Here is a 17,691-nt window from a genome sequence, read left to right as displayed (position 1 = left end):
TCGTTACACTCAAAGAATGAGCCAACACAAGCTGACAGGCATTTGTGTCTGGAAGCACAGCGATCCCAGGGTGGGGGGCTGAGCCTGGGGGAGCCCCACCTCCCTGTGGTTGCCCCCACAGCTGAGGCCCTGGAGGGAAAGCAGCCCCTCCGCTCCTCCTCCCCCTTTTCTGCCAGTGGCTCTTGGGAGCGTTTGGTGTGGACAATGTGGTGGATGTTATTTTAGAAATAAGGTGTGGGGAGGGAGAACAGGAATGCAGGCATCCTGCGTCCCTGGTCGCCTCCCATGTGGTGGTGACAAGCAAGAAAAGATTGACAGACTGAGAAGCCATGCAGGAGAGAGGCCATGTCGTTTTTGTTTTGTTTTTTAATGTGTTGATTTTGGTTGTGTTGGGCCTTCGTTGCTGTGCGGGCTTTCTCTAGTTTCTGCACATGGAGGCTGTTCTCCAGTTGCGGTGCACAGGCTTCTCGTTGCTGCAGTTTCCTTGTTGCAGAGCACAGGCTCGGTAGTTGTGGTGCAGGGCTTAGTTGCTCCATGGCACGTGGGATCTTCCCAGACCAGGGATTGAACGTAGCACTGAGCCACCAGCAAAGCCCCTGTTTCATTTTCTGAACCGCTGTTTCCCAAGTTAATTTGGCCCCAGAACCTCATTTTAGTTCTTTATGATGTTTCCGTTATTCCAAACATCCTCACTTGGGTCTCTGAGGGACAGAAATGCTAAATGTGCCTCGTGTTCCTGTTAACCGTGTTCCACCCTCTCTCTGCTTCTGCAGGCCAAGTCAGGCTCTGCGTTGATTACAATGCTAACTAATGACTTCTCAGAGTCTGGCCCCCGAAACACACTTCTGCATGTTAACAAAAGGCAGGGAGGAGATGGAGTCCCCGCCCCCTCGGTCCAGCTGGCTCCAGGCCTCTCCTGTGGTGGGAACATATCAAGACCAGCAGCCTCGTTTCCCTGATCAGCAGGGAGGCTGCTGTGAACATTCATAATTTATCAACTTCTGCCGCCCTTGAAAGTGTCATTTGAACAAAAAGATCTTGTAAAGACTCCTAGGATGGCAGAAATTGTTGCCATGTCCTATGGGGACAACTGGCTCCCTGACAGGAAGGTTACAATGACCCCTTCAAATTCTCCACTTGTAGATTAGTGCTCTCTCTCCTTCTATCTCTGTCTCTCTCTCTCTGTCTGTCTCTCTGTCTCTTTTTCTCTGCTTCTGTCTCTCTCTCTACCCCCCCTTCTATATCTCCCTGTCTCTGTCTGTCTCTATCTTTCTCTCTGTCTCACCCTGTCTCTGTCACTCCCTATCTCTCTCTGTCTCTCTGTTTCTGTCTGTCTCTGCCTGTCTCTCTCGCAGTGGCACTCATGTGATGAAAAATGTAAAGTCTGTGCCCTCTGTTAGATTTATTATTCCACAAATAATTTGAGCATCTGTTGCAGAGACAACAGCTAAATTAGCACACAGATAGACTGTGATGAAAGCAAGACCAAAATAAAGGTGAAATGTCTGATGATCTGAATAAAAAGCAGGTGCTAGTTTTCCCCGAAAGGTCAGGGAAGGTTTAAAAGCTAAATTATATGATTTTTATAATAAAATTTCTATCTACTGGAATTATATATTGTTTGGCTTAGATGCTTTATACACACACACAATTTTTAAAAACACACAAAACCTTAGCTCCTCAACAGACTTGGTTTTAAGGAAATTTTGTTAGTGGATGTTCCCCATTGACCCTGTAATGCATGTTCTAAAGTGCAATGAGAACCAGAGAACAGAGTAGCGCTTTGCTGTCATCAGCAGCACGCCTGTGTTCCAGTGCACTTAATTATGTGCAAAGTGGGATTCAGAAACATTGGTCCACCATCACTGTCAAGCTTCCTTGACAGAGGAAAGCAGCATCGTGAAAGCAATATGAGGACAAAAAAAATCTGTCAGTTTAAAGATGAAAATTTAAATTTTAATGAATTGGGAAGAACTCAAGGACTGATGCCGAAGCTGAAGCTTGAGTACTTTGGCCATCTGGTGCAAAGAGCCAAGTCATTGGAAAAGACCTTGACGCTAGAAAAAATTGAGGGCAGGAAGAGAAGGAGATGACAGAGGATGAGGTGGCTGGACACCAGTTTGAGCAATCTCCTGTAGAAAGTGAAGGACAGGGAAGCCTGGTGTGCTGCAGTCAATGGAGTCACAAAGAATCAGACATGACTTAGCAACTGAACAACAGCAGAAGAACAAGCCTGCTGCTGCTGCTGCTAAGTCGCTTCAGTCGTGTCCGACTCTGTGCGACCCCATCGACGGCAGCCCACCAGGCTCCCCCGTCCCTGGGATTCTCCAGGCAAGAACATGGGAGTGGGTTGCCATGTCCTTCTCCGGTGCATGAAAGTGAAAAGTGAAAGTGAGGTCACTCAGTTGTGTCCAACTCCCAGCGATCCCATGGACTGCAGCCCACCAGGCTCCTCTGCCCATGGGATTTTCCAGGCAAGAGTACTGGACTGGGGTGCCATTGCCTTCTCCGGAAGAACAAACCTAGTGGGAACTTTCAGGGTCCTGGCCTGTTTGAAGCCATAGGTGCTGGAGTAAAACTGGTCAAACCCAGCCTTGAGGACCCCCACCCCACTCAGTGTCAGGCTGGGCATGGCTGGAGCATCGCACACACGGGCCCCTGGCCCTCCCTTTCCACTGGGCCCTTTCTCCTCCCTGTCAGACTGACAGGCCATTAATTAGAGGGGTTGGGGGCCAGGCTGGCTTTTTAGTGCTGCAAAGAGATTCATGCGAAATCACCGCAAAGCTCTGTCACGTGGGTCCCAGTGACCCGAGCATAAAGGGACATCCTGAGATAAATCTGCCGGCCCCCGCACACCAAGACATCGAGGTCACAGACCTCATCAGAAGGCTTCCAGAATTTGTCTCAGAATTAATCACAGCCTCAGTGAAGTAACAGAAGGACGAGATTAATGTCAGCGTCCATCCCCTGAGGTTGATAACGGGTCACTCGATGTGCTGAACCATCCTTTTCCCACACCCCCCCAAACCCAGTCTCTCTCTTCTCCCTCCCCAGAAAGCTGTGTAGCCATTTACGTTAGCAGCCTCAGAGTCAATGCCAAGGTGGGGCCATGGTCATATGCAGTCATTCCTCAAGGCTTTTGAGATGTGGGGACACAGGCTCGCTCAGGAGAGCCAGACTTTGTCCCGGTGCTAGGAGCTCAAGGACTCAGTGGAGCCCCAGGCATTGACCCCTGCTTGAGGGGTGTGGCAGGTGCCAGCTTCAGGGGGAGCTCAGGGCCAGTATGTTCCACGGGAAGGAGAGAGGAAGACACCCGCTTGGTGCCTTCCTCATGGCTTCATTGTAAATGTATTTATTTATTTATTTTTGGCTGCACTAGGTCTCTGTTGCTGCCTAGACTTTATCTAGTTTCAGCAAACAGGCTACTCTCTAGCTGTGGTGCGCAGGCTTCTTATTGCAGTGGCTTGTCTTGTTGGGGAGCATAGCTCTAGGGTGTGCATGGGCTTCAGTAGTTGTGGCTTGCAGGCTTAGTTGTCCCAAAGGATGTGGGATTTTAGTTCCCTCACCAGGGATTGAACTTGTGTCCCCTGATTCGCAGGCAGATTCTCAGCCACTGGACCACCAAGGAAGACCCTATGGCTTACTTTTATGGGTTGATTGGACTCTAAGCCAGAGCAGCTTTTGGAAGGACATTTGTCCTGTGTTCTTGGGGGCAGCTTACCTCCACCCCAATGTGTGCATCATCGTTTCTCAGCCAAGGTGTTCCAACTAGACTTTTCTCTCCAGGTCTTGGAATCTTTACCAGAGTCATCAGTGGGTGAGGGAGACCAGGAACCTCAGTCCAGTTGAGCATCTGAAAGAGATGGCAGCTATTTCAAGCCACCTAGATGTCCTCAGCTGACCTTTAGTCTGTTAAGACATCTACTTCTCTGGTTACCATTCTTTCCCAATTTGGGGGCTAAATTCTTGAATGTTTATTATTCCAAATAGTCTTTAAAACACTTTCGCACATGCACCCCCGTGGGACTCAGCTTGGATTCCAGAGTGGGTGAGTGCTCAGTCGTGTCCAACTCTTTGCGACCCCATGGACTGTAGTCCACCAGGCTCCTCTGTCCCTGAGATTCTTGAGGCAAGAATACTGCAACGGGTTGCCATTTCCTTCTCCAGGGGATCTTCCCAACCCAGGGATTGAACCTGCATCTCCTGCATTGGCAGGCAGATTCTTTACTGCTGAACCATCTGTGCATCTCTGGCAAGGGCCAGCATTTTGGAGATGTCCCAGATTTCCACGTGGGAGCCAACCCTGCCCTCCACGGATTCAGGCTGTATGTGTCAGTCCCAGTTCTGAGTTTGAAAGAAACAACTGGAGCTGTTATCCATCTGAAGGATTTATTATGGGACCCCCTAAAGTTCAGTCTCCAGGATGACCAGAAATCAGATTTGGGGGCTACAAAGCCAGGAAGGGAGCAGTGTTCCAAATCATATTGAGGAGCTGCTGTTGGGAGTGACCCTGTCATCAGCCCTGAGCTTGTGTCTGACCACGCTGACCATGGGCTCTGGATGCTGCCCCCAGAGCCCAGCTCCTGCCCTTCTGGAAGTGGTTCATGTCTGCTACTTACAGAGCCAGGGTGGAGCTGGTTCAGTGCACGCCTCAAGCTTCCACTTAGAGTGCCCTGTGAAGGCATCATGTCCTACGTGTGGAGCCTGGGACACCTGCCTGCTCTCTCTCTGGCGTGCTGGCCAGGGAAGCCTTTCTGGGAAAAGTAGAAGATTCCCAAAAAAACTCTCCTGTCTGGGAGGAGGGCTCCGTGGTATGGGTGCCAGATAGAATGACCCACATCTCCTGTACCTGAGTTTTTGCCATTTAATAGCATTTTATACATAGCTTCACATAGGTCATTAAATTTCCATGTTTAATCTCTTATCTGTTGTTATTGTTACTTTGAATAGAATATTTTTGCCACTTTTATTTTTAATTGGTTGTTAATAGTATCATATTTGGGCTTCCTGGGTAGCTCAGCTGGTAAAGAATCTGCCTGCAATTCGGGAACCCCTGGTTCAATTCCTGGTTTGGGAAGATCCCCTCCTCTGGGGAAGGGATAGGCTATCCACTCCAGCATTGTCTTCCCTGGTGACTCAGATGGTAAAGAATCCACCTGCAATGCAGGAGACCTAGGTTTGATCCCTGGGTTGGGAAGATCCCCTGGAGGAGGGCATGGCAACCCACTCCAGCATTCTTGCCTGGAGAATACCAATGGACAGAGGAGCCTGGTGGGCTACAGCCCATGAGGTCACAGAGAGTCAGACAGGACTGAGCGACTAAACACAGCACAGTATCATATTTATTATAACCAATGCAACAAATACTCTTTAGTGAAACAAGCAAAGTGTTTGTTAGATGGAAAAAGAGTAGAGTTGTGGATAGACTCATAAGCAGACTCAGAAAATCGTGCCCTCATGGTTGTTTAAATCACTTACATGGGGCATTTCTTCTGGGTTTTCTTTGAACAAATACTCTTAATTCCCATCATTTTTAGTGTAGTCTCTTAGATTGTTTTTAGATATTCGATCACATTTGGAAAGACAGTTCTATCTTCTCCAGTATTTACACAAGTTTACAGTCATTTCTTATCTTTAAATTAGCAAGCGCTCCTAAAACAGTGCAGAATTGTGGCCATGGGTGTCATTCCTCCGTGTCATTCCTGATCTTAGTGGAATTGCCTTCATATTTCTCCAGTTAAAATGCTTTTTGTGGATTTCCCTGATGGTCCAGGGGTTAATCCACCTACCAGTGCAGGTGTCACAGGTTCAATCTCTGGTCTGGGAAGATTCCACATGCTGTAGGGCAGCAGAGCCTATGTATCACAACTACCGAAGGAAGGCTGTGCACACCAACAAAGGCCCAGTGCAGTCCTTCAAAACAAATGCATATTTTTAAAATGTTATTTGCTTTTGATATTTGCCGAGTAAAAACCTTATCAGATTTAAGTCATTTTCTCCTATTCTTGAAAGTGACTCAGAGTTTTTACCATGAATGCCTGCTAAATTTGAGGCACTAGTTTTTTGAGATCTATTTATAAGATCGTATGATTTTTCTCCTTTGATTTGTCCCTGGAACAGATTTTCTTGATTGATTTACCGCTGTTCCAGAATCCTATTTCTAAAATGAAACGTGGATATTTTTCAAGATAACCTAGGCTTTGGGAACAAGTAAGTACATGGTGTTTAACAGAACTAAGTTTTCCTCTCTCCCTTGTGCTGCACAGCCAGCCAGGCCTGGGGCTGTAGCATTTAGAACATACACACTGACCACTAAGGCTGCTAAGCTTCCAGCTTTTGGACATATTTTTAGGAGATTCCTTCTGAGCATACAGCCAACCCTAAGGAAAGGACACGTGGAGACTGAGAAAGCTCTGAGAACATTTCAGTACCTGCTTGCCACCATGCCTGAATTCCAAACCCTGGACTCTTTTGTTTTATGAATCTATAAATTCCCTTTCTTGTTTAAGGCATTTAGACTTGGGCTGTGTAGTTTGCATTCAAGAGTACTTTTTAGTACAGCAGTGGAATATAATTCCTTTAATACAGCTTTGGATTCAAGGAGCCACTGTTTTGCTTAGAATAGTCTCATGTTTGAAAGGAGAAGCTGATCTTTTGGTTTGTGGTAGGAGTGGGGAGCTTTTGTTTTTCCTTTTCAGAATTGTGGGTAAGGTTAAACTAGCTTTATAAGGTAACTGTGGTATTTTCTTCTTTATCTCCTGCTCTGAAATTGTTTTAAAACATAGGAATTATCTTTTCATTAAAGGTCAGAGCAAACTCAGCCTCAGAGAAGGCAATGGCACCCCACTCCAGTACTCTTGCCTGGAAAATTCCATGGACAGAGGAGCCTGGTGGGCTGCAGTCCATGGGGTTGCGAAGAGTCAGACACGACTGAGCGACTTCACTTTCACTTTTCACTTTCATGCATGGAGAAGAAAATGGCAACCCACTCCAGTGTTCTTGCCTGAAGAATCCCAGGGACGGGGGAGCCTGGTGGGCTGCCATCTATGGGGTCGCACAGAGTCTGACACGACTGAAGTGACTTAGCAATAGCAGTAGCAAACTCAGCCTGAAATACCATTTTGGACTTTCTAATCTGTTTTATGGTTATTGATCTTTAGGTTTACTTATGGACTAGGTATCATAGCTTGTATTTTGCTAGGAAGTTATCTGTGTCCTCTAGATTTGCACATTTATGGCTGTAGAGCTAACCCATACTCTTTTAATCTCTACTATGTGAGTGCATGTGTGGTGAGTCACTTCAGTTGTGTCTGACTCTTTGCAACCCTATGGACTGTGGCCCACCAGGCTCCTCTGTCTATAGGATTCCTCGGGCAAGAATACTGGACTGGGTTGCCATTTCCTCCTCCAGGGGAATCTTCCCAATCCAGGGACTAAACACATGTTTCCTGCATTGTCAGGTGGGTTCTTTACCACCACAGTTAGTTAAGTCACTCAGTCGTGTCCAACTCTTTGCGACCCCTTGGACTGTAGCCTACCAGGCTCCTCTGTCCATGGGATTTTCCAGGCAATAGTGCTGGAGTGGATTGCCGTTTCCTTCTCCAGGGGATCTTCCCAAACCAGGGATTGAACCCTGGTCTCCCTCATTGTAGACAGACACTTTACTGTCTGAGCCACCGGGGAAGAAACCCTAACTTTATAGCTTAGGTTTCTTAAATTTTATTTTTTTATTAATTGCTTTTGAAAATAAGAATTTTAAATAATTCCTAATGGTATTTCTGGTGGGTTTTGTCTGTTAAAAAAAATCATCTTGACTTTATTATATAAAGAAAATGAGATAGGATGCTTGTCCCGTGTTCCTCATCATTAGGAACCACACGCCAGGTTCTAACCTTGAGCTCTGTCCGTGTTCCCCCATCCAGATCAAGTTTGACAGTGTGGAGGTATGTGTCTGCTGTGAGACCCAGCACCAAGTGTCCGGCTGCAGCAACCTTGGGGAGACGCTGAAGCTAAACCCGCTGCGCGAGGACTGCAACGCTGTGCGACTGACCTTGAAGGTGACCCAGGCTTCACTCGCTCCTGCCTCCCACCCCATCCCTGAGATTTCTCCTGGGAATGTTCTTTTAACCATGTTCCTTTCAGTTCTTGGTCCCTGCAGCTGGACACGTGCAACAGGGGACATCTTTCTGGAGAGCATTGTAAACAGTGAAAGTTGCTTAGTCATGTCCAACTCTGTGCGACCCCATGGATTGTAGCCCACCAGGCTCCTCTGTCCATCGGATTCTTCAGGCAAGAATACTGGAGTGGGTTCCTATTTCTTCCTCCAGGGAATCTTCCCGACCCAGGGATCAAACCCAAGTCTCCTGCTCTGCAGGCAGATTCTTTACCATCTGAGCCACCAGGGAAACCCCTTAAACAATTAGAAATTTCCACTTTAAAGGTTTTGTTTTTTGAATTTTCCAGTTTAACCATTTTACTTTCTGCCTCCAACCTCTGTGAAGCACTGGTGAATGGTTGAAAGAGGTCGACACAAATATTGATATGACATGGGTCACTGCTGTTCCAGCGTTTGATTTTATTGAACTCTACTTGAGTTACAGTGTTTTGTTTAATTTCTGATGTACAGCCAATTGACTTAGTTATAGGTACATTCTTTTTCATATTCTTTTCCATTATGGTTTATCACAAGATGTTGAGTATAGCTCCCCATGCTATACAATAGCACCTTGTTGTTTATCCATCCTATATATAATAGTTTGCATCTGCTAATCCCAAACTCCCAATCCTTCCCCTTCCCTTTGGCAACCACAAGTCTGTTTTCTATGTCTGTGAGTCAGTTTCTAGATCACAGATATGTTCATTTGTGCCATATTTTAGATTCTGTGTATAAGTGGTATCATTTGGTATTTGTCTTTCTCTTTCTGACTTACTTAGGATGATCATCTCTAGTTGCATCCATGTTGCTGCAAATGGCATTATTTCATTCTTTTTTATGGCTGAGCCAACATTTTTGCTATTATACCATCAGAGAACAGATGGGTACTTATTTTGCCTTTTTAAAGATATTTGGAGCAAGAAATGTTACAGTTTCCCATGGCAGTCTATTCTTATGTACAGCATCTGATTTTTCTTTAATGGCATGGAAAATTGTTTGTATCACTTGTTTCTTTTTCTCCCTACAAGTTTTTCCTGCTCCTGAAAATCAAAATTGGCCACTTACACAGGCATCTGAACAATGAACCCAATTCTTTTCCTCTTTTCCCTGAAACTAAACTGCTAAACTTTTTCTGAAAAAATATGGCTACAGTGCAAGGAGCCCCTGATGGGTGGCACTATGGCACATGCCCGCTAAGTTACTTCAGTCGTGTCTGGCTCGTTGCGACCTCACGGACTGTGGCCCACCAGGCTCCTCTGTCCATGGGATTCTCCAGGCAAGAGTACTGGAGTGGGTTGCCATGCCCTCTTCCAGGGGATCTTCTCAACCCAGAAATCGAACCTGAGTCTCTTGGCATCTTCTCCTGCATTGGCAGGCAGGTTCTTTACCACTAACACTACATTATATAATAGGGACCCTGTAGTATGTGTATGTGGGCCGCAATATGTGGGGATCTGGAGGCTCTGGAGGAACACCTAACACCTGGCGGGCACAGAGGGCAGTGTCACTGTCTGGAACAGGGGCCTGTGGTGGGTCCACTGGAGGAGACACTTCAGATGCTGGAAATGGTGACCAGTCTGTCAGGGGAGCTCTCTGTGAATTCCCATGCCCTGGGAAACTGGCTGGCAAAAAGAGCAGTGGCCACAGAGAGGGAGGAGGTGCCTGAGGCCCGATGTGGAAGGGACCTGGCCCCCAGCACCTGCCCTGTGTCACAAGGAGTGTGGTCCCCGATTCTTCTTCCAGTCTGATAAGGAATATCTCTGGAGCCTGGAAGATGATGGCAATGCTGCTTCTCTGGTCCCTCAGATTGTTCTTGAGGGTTTGGAGGCTCTGAAACCCCCCTGCTCCCTGGGTCTCTTTGAAGATTTCCCACCACGTCTAAACCCCAGATCACAGGGAGAATTCCACAGACAGAGGAGCCTGATGGGCTACAGTCTATGGGGTCACAAAGAGTCGGACACAACTAACACTCTGACTATCTTTCACTTCCTAATAATGTCTAGTGACAAGATAAATGATAAAAATATGTTTTGGTAGGTTAATGGTGGTCTTCGCCAAGTCAAACGCAACATAAGATTGTGACATATTTTCTGATCAATATTAACAGAAGTTTTAAAAGACTGCAAAAATTGGAATCATAACTGATGGAATATGACTCATCATGGGTTGATATTATATCCATCCCAACTTTATTCTTTGCTATATCCCCGGTTATCATTACAGTTATATTATAATGATGTAATTCTAATTGAAAACAGAGGTAAATATCTTTTTTTGTTTGTTTGTTTTCTTCAAGTATCTGGTTTAATTTATGGAGCTGTAGTAAAACAAATTATCCAAAGAAACCTTATCAATGGATAAGGAAATACAACTTTCCAGGAATCAATCAGTTGTTGAGTTTATAAGCTTACTTCTCTTGAAGATTCTTTTCTTTGTCTCTAAGGAAGTTAAAGGAAAAAAAAAAAAAAAAAGGAAACCCAGCAAGACAATTTCCTAAAAACCTAGGGGCCTGAAAAATAGACTTATTGTTTAATCTTGAGTATGTTTTTAACCATGCTGAAGAAATAAAAATGCTTCTGAGAATAAGTGAACATTGATATTTTGTGACGGAGTGTGAAGGCCAACAAGTCCAGGATGGTCAGGGTAGGCAGCAGGCTGGACATCAGGGAAGAGCTGATGCTGCAGTTCACCCACAGGCAGAACCTCTCCTCCTGGTGGGGAAGGGTGGAGGGTCAAGCCTTCGCCTGGATGAATGAGCCCCTCTCCATCATTCGGTGTTTCTCCAGTCCTCAGGCTAGGACAGCCTCCTGCAGTGGAAACACAGAGTCCTAACCCTAGACCACCAGGGATGTCCTGACAGTGGACATTTCTAAGGTCTAAGGCAACATGCTCGTCAAACACAGCTTCAAGATGCTCCCCTCTTCCTCCCAGACCGCTGCCCTGGACCCTCCCCAAGTGGACACCCTGAAGCCATCGCCAGGGGATGTGCTGTGATGTAGCTGAAGAAAATTGTCTTTCTGTTAGCTAGGGAGGTGGGGTGCGGGGTGGAGGCTGCAGGGCTTGAGTGCTGGGCCACATGGGTGGGCCCCTCACACGAGGACCCCCCAGCCTTTGGCACATTCAGATAAGGACCCACAGCAGGTGGTCCCCAGCCCTCTGCCCTCAACTGTGGGATCTTTTGAGGCTCCATGTCAGGGTCTGAGAAGAGGAGGATCATGAAGAGGGCCGGCTGTTTAGTCTGAGGTGGTCCCAAGATGAATAATAATAGACCTGATCTTCACTCTACACCCCAGACAAAACTAGGGGCTTCAGAGGAGCCCCATTGCCTTGAGTGGGGGACAGAGAGCAGGTTGTGGTTTTGCATACACAACCTGGAGGAGACAGCACAGAGTCCACTCCCTGAGACCAGAGGTTGTCTCTAAAGCACTTAGTTGTGTTCAGCACTCTGAATTAGCACCAATATGCTGGGGGGAAGAGGGCATTAAGAGGAAAGTACGCAGGATGGGAAATGTTTCAATAATAATTGAATGATGAGGCCATTGGAAAAAACGTGTAAAACCAGCAGAAGGGAATGTGAAGGTGGAGAATTACTTGTAACAAAGGAGCCGGAAGTAATCCTGGGGCCATGGGTAGATTCTCTCCCTTGATCGTGGTGGTGGCTATGCAGGTGTGCACATGTGTCAAAACTCATTGGATTCTGTGTTTAGAGTATGCTCACTCTGTCATTCATCTGTCATACGTCAGTACCTCAAGCTGTAAAGTGTCCAGGTGACGGATGAGTGGTGGGTGAAGAGAGACATGAAAGCAAGACCAGAAAGATGGAGACAGGCCCGTGCAGGTGTTCCGACATGCGTTTAGGGATCTGACTTCATTCACAAATCAACACACACTGGTTATAGCAGCTCAAGGAAAGGAGGAGATGACCATGGCTGAGTGGAGCATAACCGTCTGCAGGGGTTTACTGTTCCCAGGCCCTTGCAGAGAGGCCCAAGATCAGAGGGGCCACAGGACAGAATCTTGACTGAGGGAGCAGAATTCCTGCCAGAAAGACGACTCAGTGGAGGAGTGATACCTAACAGTGGTCTTTTACACTTGACCCCAGTGTGGCTTTTCTGGGGGCCATCCTTTGTGACCTGCTTTGCACAGCCTTTTTATTTACTTATTTATTTATTGTTTTTATTTTTTTGTTGAAGTGTAGTTGATTTACTTGTGTGTGTTAGTCGCTCAGTCGTGTCCAACTCTTTGCAACCCCATAGACTGTCGCGTGCGAGTCTCTGTCCATGGAATTCTCCAGGCAAGAATACTGGAGTGGATTGCCATTCCCTTCTCCAGGGCATCATCCCAACCCAGGGATCAAACCGACGTCTCCTGCATTGGCAGGCAGACAACGTACCACTGAGCCTCCAGGGAAGCCTATTATAACAGTGCTAGAATTAGTCAGCAGTCATCAGCCTGGGCTCACATACTGTGTCTTTTCAGTGGGCACATCTGCCAGGATGTAAGGAGGGTCCATCTTCCCTTTTACAAAACATCCCATTTCTCTACAAAGGGGTAACATTCTCACGGCTGGGGGAAGAAGTACCTTTGCTTCAGTCACATCCTTGCCAAGAGTTCTTGCCATAGATTCTTCTTGACTTGTCTCGTATTGTCAATGTATTGGCCATTTGTGTTTCTCATCAGTGAGTCACCTGTTTTGTCTGTCTTCCTGTTGGGTTCTCTGTTCTAAACAATGACCTTAGTCATAAAAATTTCATGCACTCTGAGACTTGTCATTCAGTTTTGTTTGGGATGTCATTTCATTTCATTTTGGATGTCATTTTTCAGAGACAAGTTTTCAGTTTCAGTGCAGTCAGACTCATTTCCTGTTGGAAGTGTCCTTTCTATATTGCTTTTAAGAAATATTTTCCCATCCTGAGGTCAGACAAACTTCCTGGACTTTTTTCCCACAAGTTTTAAAACTTTGCTTTTCATGTTTAGCTCATTTATCCACCTGGGTCTCAGTTATGCACGTGGCGTGAGATATGACCTAGTTTTGTTTTTCACTGATAGATCATCATCAGCTGTTACAGCTCAGGTTAGTGGTCATTTAGTCATGTGGTTATGTATTGAGTATCTGTATCTAAAGACATTTATTTCTGGGGTCTCTTTTCTTCTGTGTTGATGTATGGCTTGACTCATTGTCAATAGCACATTATGTTAAATGCTGTTTCTTTATTAAGCGTGTGTTTGGTAGGATCAGCCCCCCTTTTTTCTTCTCAAAATGATCTTGGCTCTTCTCTGTCCTTTGTGGACTCTCCCCTGGCCCCCCTCCTCCTTCCCCATTTCTCTCTCTGTCTTAGACACACGAAGCCATTCATTTGTAACTGCATTGCATTTTTAGGTTCGTTTTCTGAGAATGGTCATTTTTGGTGTATCTTTCCGTTTATTTATCCTTCTGTCATGTTTTTCAAGAAAACTGGTATAATTCTTGTTAGATACATTCCTAGATGTCATATAGTTTTGTCCCACTACGGGAAAAGTAGAGTTTTTTGAAGAACATTTTCTGATTTTAAAATGTTTGTATAGAGAAACACATTTACTTCTGTTCATTGGTCGTGCGTCCAGTTACTGATAACTCCATTTACTCTGACAGTTTGCCCATAGATTGCTTGGGGTTTTCTATTTAGTGGGTTACCTTATCTGGAAATAATGGCAGTATGCTTCTTCCTTTCCAGTCTTTACGTTGCTTATTGATTTTTCTTCATTTTTCCTATCTTCCCGAACTGGCAGGGACTCTTCAGCACAGTATTGAATAGGGCTTGAGCCAGACATCTTATTTTCTTCCTGATTTATTTTACTTTATTTTTATTGAGGTATAGTTTATTTACAATGTTGTGTAATGTAAATTACAATGTTGTATACAATGTAGTTTCAAGTGTATAGCAAAGTGACTCAAATTCTTTCAACCACTATAGGTTATTACAAGATGGTGAGTGTAGTTGCCTGTGCTATACATAAGGTCCTTGTTGTTTATCTGTTTTATTCCTTCCTGATTTTAAAGGAAATGTGTTCAATAATTAGGAATAATGTTTATTGAAATTTTCTGGGACTAAATAGTATTTTCCAGGCTTAGGGAATCCCATTTTATTATTGTTTTGCTTAGAATTTGCCATTAAAGAGTGTTAAACTTTAGCAAAAATGCTACATCTATTGAGATGTGTGTATGCTAAAATTTATATGTATTTATATATTTGTATATATGTACATATACATACACATATGTGTATGTATAAATACATGCATGCATACTTAATAGATGCAGCATTTGCTAAAATTTGACTCTTTAATATATATTTAATTTAATATGTAAATATTTATGTATATGTACCCAGAGGCTTCCATGTGCAATGGTAAAGAATTCACCTGCCAATGCAGGAGACTCTAGTTCAATCCCTGAATCAGGAAGATCCCCTGGAGAAGGAAACAGCAATTCCAGTATTCTTGCCTGGAGAATCTCATTTTCATTATGATTCACTTTTTAATCCCTGAGTTATTCCACCATGTGTTGTGAATTTGCGGAGGTAAAGAGGGCTTAATCAGTTGTTTTCCTGTCATTCACAGCAAACGTAACTGCACTGTGGTTGGATAACCCCATATGCTTGTGTCTTAGTGTTAGTTTGTTGACCTTTGCTTTGCATCCAAGTTTGCAAGCAAGTTTTGTTAAGCCCCACACATCTTGTGAGTCCAGGTTCTGGCACACATCTGTGAAACATGGTGTGGGGTTTGGCTCGTCCCTGTCATCACTCATTGTCTGCTGGGAGTGTTGGGCCAGGGGTGTGGAAACCTCATGCACTGGTGCATTTGCCCATTTATATGCCCACCGCTCTGGTTTCCCTTCTCTCTGTTCATCCTCATCTAGATCTTCTTTATAGACTCTTTCTGCTCCAGAATTAGGATCCAGCTCTGGGTTCTCAGGACTTCTCCTGGTGGCTCATATGGTTAAGAGTCTGCCTGCAATGCAGAAGACCTGGGTTCAATCCCTGAGTCGAGAAGATCCCTGGAGAAGGGAATGGCAACCCACTCCAGTATCTTGCCTGGAGAATCCCATGGACAGAGGAGCCTGATGGGCTGTAGTCCACGGGGTCACAAAGAATCTGACATGACTGAACAGCTAACACTTTCACTTCATTTTCTGGGTTCTGATTCAGACTCTCATCTCTCCTAGCCGAGCACACCCTTGCTGGGCAAGTTCAGCTGCCTCCCTGGTGTTGTCCCCACCCCTGCATGTCTCAGAGTCCAGCCCAGACACACTCAGCTCCCTCCACACAGAGAACCACAGCCCTCTCAGACTCGATGGACCCCAATGAGTTCTTCCTCACTGTTCCCAACAGTTCCACACCCCATGCAGCCCGCCCATCTTGGAAGAGCTGCCCCTGCTCAGGCCATGGGGGTGACTGTTTTTTCTCTTTTACTCCCTCCTGTTAATTACCAAGTCCCCTATCCATCATATCCTCTGCCTCTCTTCCTCACCTGCCTCATTCATGGAAGCCACCTTGCTGTTGTTGTTCAGTCACTCAGTCGTGTCCAACTCTTTGCAACCCTGTGGACTGCAGCACACCAGGCTTTCCTGTCCTCCACTATCTCCCAGAGTGTGCACAGACTCACGTCCATTGAGTTGGTGATGCCACTTGTGGCTCCTCAATCCAAATATTTGTATATTCAAAACTCTCGCAAACTTCTGTGTGCCTCCATTTATCTTTGAACAGATCCTAGAAGGCATTATCCAGACTGTCTAGGCTGGGCACATGTGGAAATGTTTTAATATAAGTTAAATGCAGATTGGAAATGTTACTTCTCATTATAAATAGTACCCAAGTCCCTAGGTGGCTAAAGGCTAATAAGATCATTTAAATTACTTCTGTGTGTATTTCCTGAGTGCCTCTTCCTTCTTTTTGGCTTCATTCTTTATATTCCTGAGCTTTAATCAAACTACTGTCACTCAAACAAGTGTACAGAACCTTCCAGAGGCAGAGCAACAACAGAGCAGTAAAAGGGGCATGGACGTCAGAATTTTTCTCTTGCCTCAGTTGAACGGTAGGAGCAATGATATAGAATTTGTTTAGGCCAGAGAAGGGCATTCTGGAGTGGGCATCCAGTCATTTCTGGGGCTGTTTTCCTTAAGCATTTGTGAACGAGGCCTTAAAGCCCTTTACTGCATTCATCCTCTGGTGTTTGTGAACAGATGAAAGTCCCCGGGTGATTGGCCATCCGTGATGGGATCGTAGATGGTGTTTATTGAACCTCACTGTGTGCGGAGCCTTGCTCTGAGCCCTTCATGTTTGTGAACTAATTTCACCTTCACAGCCCTGAGATAGGTGGGTATTGCTATTCCATTTATTTATTTATTTAGCCTGTGCTGGGTCTTCACTGCTGCTTGGGTTTTTCTCTAGTTGCAGTGAGTAGGGGCTACTCCCTAGTTGTGGAGCTCTGACTTCTCATTACAGTAGCTTCTCTTGTTGTAGAAGACAGGCTAAAGGGTGTGGGGGCTTCAGTAGTTGCGGCTTCCAGGCCCTAGAGCACAGGCTTAGTAGTTGTGGCAAAGGGCTTAGTTGCCCCCACGGCATGTGGAATCTTCCTGAATTAGGGATCAAACCCATGTCTCCTGCATCGGCAGGTGGATTCTTTACCACTGAGCCACAAGGGAAGCCCTGTTATTCCATTTTACAGATGAGGACACTGAGGCACAGTGAAATGAGACAGCTTCCCAAAGTCACGCAGGTCATTACAGTGGATCAGAGATTCTTGGCCAGCTCCCACTACCATCTGCAATGGACACATAGGCATGCTACCCAGGACCATGGCTTAGCCACAGGACAGTGGATGCACACACTCGGAACAAGCTGAAGTCCAGCAAGGAAATGATTATTAATACCTTCTGAGTCACCAAAATTAAACTATATTCACTCTAATTTATGTTCAGTTCCTTTCAAAAAAAATTCTTAGAAAATTGATAAACTAACAATTTGTTGTTCGGTAACTAAGTTGTGTCCAATTTCTTGCAACCTCATGAACTGCAGCAGGCCAGGCTTCCTTGTCCTCCACCATCTCCCTGAGTTTGCTAAAACTCATGCCCATTGAGTCATTGATGCCATCCAACCATCTCACCCTCTGTCGTCCCCTTCTCCTCCTGCCCTCAATCTTTTCCAGCATCAGGGTCTTTTCCAGTGAGTTGGCTGTTCGCATCATGTGGCCAAAGCATTGGAGCTTCGACATCAGTCCTTCTAATGAACATAGTCAGTTGTGTGCTGTGTATGCTATGCTATGTCACCTCAGTCGTGTCTGACTCTTTGTGACCCCATGGATTGTAGCCCACCAAGCTCCTCTGTCATGGGATTCTCCAGGCAAGAATACTGCAGAGGGTTGTGATTTCCTACTCCAGGGGATTTTTCCAGACCCAGGGACTGAACCCATGTCTATTAAGTCTCCTGCATTGGCAGGTGAGGTTTTGTTTTGTTTTGTTTTGTTTTTAACTAGTAGCACCACCTGGAGAAGGAAAT

At 45.5% G+C, this 17,691-nt stretch overlaps 1 protein-coding gene across 1 annotated transcript in view; it reads left to right on the top strand.

Annotated features, from left to right (window-relative positions):
• The window catches only part of ENTREP2 (endosomal transmembrane epsin interactor 2), a 123,676-nt gene that overhangs the window by 80,349 nt on the left and 25,636 nt on the right, over window positions 1-17,691 (top strand). The window contains exon 3 of the mRNA XM_027957142.3: window positions 7,923-8,057. Coding sequence (XP_027812943.2) covers window positions 7,923-8,057 — 135 coding nt within the window. The remainder of the gene's footprint in view (window positions 1-7,922; window positions 8,058-17,691) is intronic.

Source organism: Ovis aries, chromosome 18, assembly GCF_016772045.2.
Source record: "Ovis aries strain OAR_USU_Benz2616 breed Rambouillet chromosome 18, ARS-UI_Ramb_v3.0, whole genome shotgun sequence".
NCBI classification, from domain to species: Eukaryota; Metazoa; Chordata; class Mammalia; order Artiodactyla; family Bovidae; genus Ovis; species Ovis aries.
Note: the sequence above shows the minus strand (reverse complement) of the source record. Positions and strands in the feature narration are given on the sequence as shown.